Raw genomic sequence first — 6,000 nt, forward strand, 5'->3', positions numbered from 1 at the left:
TATTTAAAGGACAGTAACGGTGCCTTTGTTAAGCTCTGTGGTCTCTGATTGTACAGGAGCCTGTGTGTGGATGCCTTGATTGAGCTCTCGGATCAGAACGCGGACTGGAAACTGAGCTTCGATGAGTTTCTCAATTGCCTCCGGCCAGGATTCAGCCCCCCTGAGAAGAGTGAGTCCCCACTCTCTTGCTCACACTGAACATTTACAAATCACATAACAGTCCTCTGGATTCACCCCACCATTCACAGTTCATATGCTGACCACAATACTCACCCTAAAATTCTAGCATTCTGCACAGCATCATTGCGCTAAAGAGCATGTACTGTTGCTTTGAAATAAACATATGACTTTGCGTGCAGTTTGCTTGGGGTGGCATTTGAAACATTCAAACCCCCTCTCCTCTGTATTCTGATATATACAGTATATACAGTGTCTTGCAAATATATATAAACCCCTAAGTCAGTTGGAGCCACTTCTCCAGCTAAGTGGTCACAGCTCCAAGCACCCCCATCACCACTGAGACTTTCACATTAGCTTTACACATTCTCTCTATTGCCTCTTTCCATCCCTATTATCCTTTGCATGCTTACTTCAAAAGCACTTGCCAAATCTTTCACCACTGCTAATTTCTGTAGCTTGTCTATTATCACTATATCTGGCTTGTTTGCCATTGCTTGCTTGTCTGGCTGCACATGGAGGTCCCAGAGAATGTTTTATTTTCTTCACCAGTCTCTAAGGTTCCATCTATTTGGACTTGGAGGGGTCCAGCTAAAATGCTTTGCATATGTTCCTGCATATGATCCTGCTGTTGTGCCTCCTGCCATAGTTGGCACCCTGCTACTAGATGCTTTAAGAACCCCTTTGCACTGTATCTTGGGTCTTGTCTGTTGTGACAGACAGCTTAATGCTTGTTCTTGTGCTGTCTTGATTAGCTCCTTTGTTGTACACTAGTCCTGCCTTTTCTAGCCATTGGCAGGACTGTCTTACATCAGCCACCTCTGCTGTCTGTCAAAGGTATGTTCCATGGATGGACATATCCTGCCATGGATACCCTCTAATTCCAGGGTATCCATTTCCTCCATGTGTTTGAGACACTTGCTCATCATCTTATATGTGGAGGCCAGTGCTTGACAGAATTCATGGATGCTTCATGTTTCATCCCAGAGAGTCCCCGTACCCACTTCTTCTAGCTGGTATGCAATGTTTGGATGTTGGACTTATGGTGGAGTGCACTATGTGAATGAGATGAATAAGATTTTTTTCTGCAGTTTGGTTGTAGCTGCCCATGTCTGCCTCTCTGCAGTGAAAAAGTGGGCCAGAGTTCAGGGGGGAGGAAGAGGGTAGATTTCTACATAGCGCTATGTCATCGTAACTTGCAGTGCACACACATTCCTTTCCAGATCTTGGACCCTCTTTTGTTTCTCTTTGCCGAACTCCTGCTAGAAAGGAGGAGAAATGCCAGGAATGGGAGCGATAAGCAGAAAGAGCGAGTGAGGAAAGACAGAAAAAAGAAAGGCTCTTTGCCGAACTACAGAAGAAGAAAATGTATGCCACAAAAGGAAAATGGATAGAATAAAAAGGAAGAAAAATATGAAAAGAATAAAGAGATGAAAGATAAAGTACAAAGATGTGGTAATAGGTGGTGCACAGAAAGAGAGTTGGAATGGTTGTGCCTGTTTCACACAGTGCACATGGCAGTTTGCTTGTCTATGCAAAATTAGAAGCAGATTTCTTGGAAGGCCATTAGCTGTTATAGTTACTGAGAACCAGAGACTGTGCAGATATGTCTTCAGTGGCTCTCTTATCTCCCTGAGGCTCTCAGCAGTTAAATACAAGCATTATGATCTCAACAGTAAGTTTACCTACTACTGTCTCGATACTCTGGGACATAGCAGAGTAATTTAAAAAATGCAGTAAAAATGCAAATTTGGTAACGTGTGTCAGGCTGATTGATCATAGCATGGGTCATGTTTGTGTGTTTGGTACTTCTGGATATATTTTGGGCTGAATTAATATAGCATGTATCATGTTTGTGTGTTTTGTTGCAGATTGTGCTTTGAAGGATGAAGGTGTCTAATGTGTATTAGGTTGTAGAGTGTGGTTTGGGGATGACATAAATTAGTGTGTTGTGTGCATCTGTGCTTTGGGGATGAGGATGATTAGTGTGTTGTGTATTGCTGAGTGTGATATGGGGAAGAGAGTGATCAGAGTGTGCTATGAAGGTGATTAGGGACTCTGTGTTGCAGAGTGCGCTTTGGAGGATGAGACCTACGAAGACGGAGCAGAGACTCAAGTGGACTGTAACCGCTGTGTCTGTGCATGTGGCAACTGGGTCTGCACTGCCATGACCTGTGACGGTGAGGCTCAAAATACAATTAAAATTGATTAAAAATGGAAAATTATACTAAAAAAGTGTACTGTTTTAAACTTGGCTTTATTACTCTGAAGCAAAACCTTTCAATAAGGTTGTAAATTATAAAGCATATGAATTCATTGTTAGTAAAAGAAGTGATCCCAAGTAAGGCATTTTGAGAACATATTCTTATTTCTCAGAGTCAGGAAACAGTTTTTTATGGTTTTCATTTGTGGACAAGAACTAAGTGCGTAAAGGTACACACAGGTTTGGGATTATAGGGCTTTTTCCATCTACAACACTCCAATGATTCCAATTCTACGAACCCTGCAGCCACCTAGCTGGTAATTGGGAGCCCTAACAACTAACTCACCTTCTGTCCAAATACACGGACTAAATAATGACTGAAAATCTGTTCACAGACAAGAGTCCAGCACTGGAGCCAGCTACTGGCGATGAGGAGTGGAGCCGACATGTGGCCGAACTCAACAAACATCAGGTCCTCACTGGCTATTTCACATATCACTCAAATAAGTGGGTTATCAGAAAAATGGGTCAGTGACAGTGTGCTTTAGAAGCACTAAACTGCCAGCAACAACCTATATCCAGTTCCAGTCCTGCAGGCCACAGGAGCTCTTGCAAGTGAATTGTGGAAGACACTAAACAGCACTCAGCTGTGGCTCCCCAGAACTGGCACTGAACAAGGCCAATCATGCTGTATATGCTTGTACAAAGTTAAAAGATATTTTACAGCTTCAAAACTAATAAAAATGCCTAAGTAGCAATGACTTCAGTTTGTCCCTGTTGTTTTATTAAGCTGGTGCCAGTGATGTGTGGTTGGGAAGACTCACACATGAACAGTGTTTGATAACTTCCTAAAGTTAATGCTTATACACAATTTATATATTAAATTAGACTCCATGACCTGACAAATTAGAATTTCTCATTGGCAGCAGGTCAGTTTTTGATATCTCATTGGGTAGTGTTTTAAGAACCGTATGTCCTTGATGATGTTTTACTGATTATTCATATGTTTTTGCTGTTACGTTGCAACAGATTTTTTTTTTTTCAGACAGTTCCACTATCCACAACTTAACCCCTTGCATGCAAGCCAGCAGTTATAAGAGAATAGACTGAGACATAGATAATAATCATAATGTCAAAGTAAGATTGACATACATAAAGTCCTGAATAAGAATCACAGAGTGCCTTTTAACATTGTGGTTTCCTTCTTAGGAGACGGTGGAGAAGATGAAGTCCAGCACAAAGGAGGTTTAAAGACATTTTGAGAAATTAGAGAGAGGAGAGAGATGTGGAAGAGGTTCCTCTCCTACTGATCACCCACAATGAATCCTGACATTACGTACTGTTGCTGAGAGAATCTCACCATGTATTGTTTTATCTCTTTGAATATAGTATGTGTATCTGTTATCGGTTTATGTGCACCATCATTATAATCTTGTTTTTTGGGTTGACATTTGTTAGGTCACAGCTGTAGCTAACTATACCTTTAGCTGATGTTTAGGTGTTTGTGTGTCACCGAGGACTGTCTCTTATTTTACAGTATTACTCTTAAGCCTAAGAGGCCCCTGCACTTTATCTGGGGGCTATTTTGTACGCGGTTGTTTATGTATTATTTTTTATTATTATTATTATGGATGTTTTTTTGTTTTTGAATTTTTTATTTTTTATTTTTTTGTATACATGTTGATTTTGATTGAGACAATGGCAGTGGATGGAGGAGAGGAGTGTCTGGGGGAGGCTGTAGCAGGACCCTTGTGGTTGTTATGGCAACATGAAAGCTACTGCTACCTCAGCAGTGAATCCACCCAAGAGATACTACTAGTGTGGAAGCATATAGATGATGCTGAAGCTCTAGGGGAACTCAGACCAGCGATGGCAGCCAAGGCTTTGCCAAGTCTCCCCTCACATGCACTCTCTCTCCACACAGACAAGGCAGCCATAGTCTTGAGACCTTTCGAAAAGGTGCTAATGTGTATTCCTTTGATTTTTCAGCATTGCCCTCTTGCATCAGCATATTTCTAGATTACTTTTAGATTTCAGTATAATGGGGAAACATTGGGTAATAGATCTAGAACAGACATTTGCGCGGCAAGACACTTGAGGAACTGGTGTTTTTGAGGAGAGTTGCCAATACTTTTAGGATTGTATTCCTGCCTTGAACTAGCACTCCATCATAAGCCATGTTTCTTCAGGTCTTCCATAAAAGGCTTGTGGTTTGGGCCTGCACAGATAGAAAATACAGGTAGAACTCTCCATACAGATAGAAACTCTTTCACAATGCGTCACAGGAACCCTTTCGTGTCTGCTTCGCTTCTGCTTGTATGTAGTGGCATCAATTAGAAGTAGTATTAATTGTTAAAACTATTGCTCTGCTCATTTCAGTCTGAAAGTGCTTGTTCGTGCACTAGAAAAAAAATAGACCAACAAGGTGAAAGAAAAGAAAAACACAAGAACTGTATAAGATCAAAGTTAACGTGCTCCACTGAGACACATGGAATTTTGTTTGACATTCTTGGATGGCACTGAATGGAATGAGTACAGGAAAAGTGGTTTAAAACCAAAGCCTGATGTTTAGGGTGTTTAAATGTTGTACAAACCTCCAGGTAAACCACTACTCTGGACCCAGCAACAACACTATACCTTTTATTTCAAAGAGCGGTCAGAATAAGGATTAGAATCGCTGTCACCTATTTAGCTTTGATGCATTCTTATTGAGTGTGTATGTGCCTGCAAATGTGTGTGTGTGTGTGTGAGAGATAGAAAGAAAGGTGTGTGCCAGCCTTTTTTGTTGTTGTTTTTCCACTAAATTCCAGTAATATCAAGGATCTTTTGTGGTAATGAGTGCCTTAAAAACATCCTTAAGCGCCACCGATAAAATGGCCTTCACTTATGAAATTTAAACATCTATTCTAGGAATCAGCTTTATAGTGTTATGGCAGTTTACCAAATTTTATCCTTGGAGTATGACAGAATACAATGTCATTTCACATAAACAGGGACAGAATTAAATCATTTTAATGTAAAGACTATCTTGTTGACTTGTATCTGAATTTACTTGTATAATGACTATTGGCTCTGTACTGTATGTCAGTAAAAGAAAAGTTCCACAATTTTCACTGGATTTTAATTTGTTACTCAAACTTTTTTTTTTTTTGGGTTTACCCTTTCATGTAAGTGAGAAACTAATTGCAGCTTTTTGACATCGTGATTAAGGAGAGACGTAATATGCACGTTTACTAGTTTTGCGCCAGGTCCGAGCATCTGGAGCACGTGTCTGTAGAAATAACATCAGTTTGTGTAGCATTAAGCAAACGTCTTGCTGCTATAGCCTAAGGCAATCTTCACAACAATGGGGGAAGCGACCTCGACACCTAAAAAATTATTTAAAATAATTTAAAACCTACATAAAAGATTACAAAATGTAAAAAATGTCTATGAATTATGATGCCTTGCTCATGAATCCACGTACGACTATATAATGATATTAATAAGGATTATTGCAGCAGGGTTAATTCTCTCTTTACGTGGTGGACAGTAACGGGTTAATATCACCGGGGCGGGGATGCGGAGTGGGATCAGCCCCGGAACCTGTATACGGCCTATTTTACGACTAGATGCCGTCG

The 6,000-nt window shown here is 40.5% G+C and overlaps 1 protein-coding gene across 1 annotated transcript in view; it reads left to right on the forward strand.

The window, feature by feature from the left end:
* Positions 1-5,487, forward strand: part of fstl1b (follistatin-like 1b) — a 30,240-nt gene extending 24,753 nt beyond the window's left edge. Inside the window, exons 8-11 of the mRNA XM_035520363.2 lie at positions 57-169; positions 2,247-2,357; positions 2,776-2,852; positions 3,590-5,487. Of these exons, the coding sequence (XP_035376256.1) occupies positions 57-169; positions 2,247-2,357; positions 2,776-2,852; positions 3,590-3,631 (343 nt within the window). The 3' untranslated portion in view covers positions 3,632-5,487. The remainder of the gene's footprint in view (positions 1-56; positions 170-2,246; positions 2,358-2,775; positions 2,853-3,589) is intronic.
* Positions 5,488-6,000: the final 513 nt, after the last annotated feature.

The sequence above is a fragment of the Electrophorus electricus genome, chromosome 4, assembly GCF_041902795.1.
Source record: "Electrophorus electricus isolate QZ-2024a chromosome 4, ASM4190279v1, whole genome shotgun sequence".
Classification (NCBI taxonomy): domain Eukaryota; kingdom Metazoa; phylum Chordata; class Actinopteri; order Gymnotiformes; family Gymnotidae; genus Electrophorus; species Electrophorus electricus.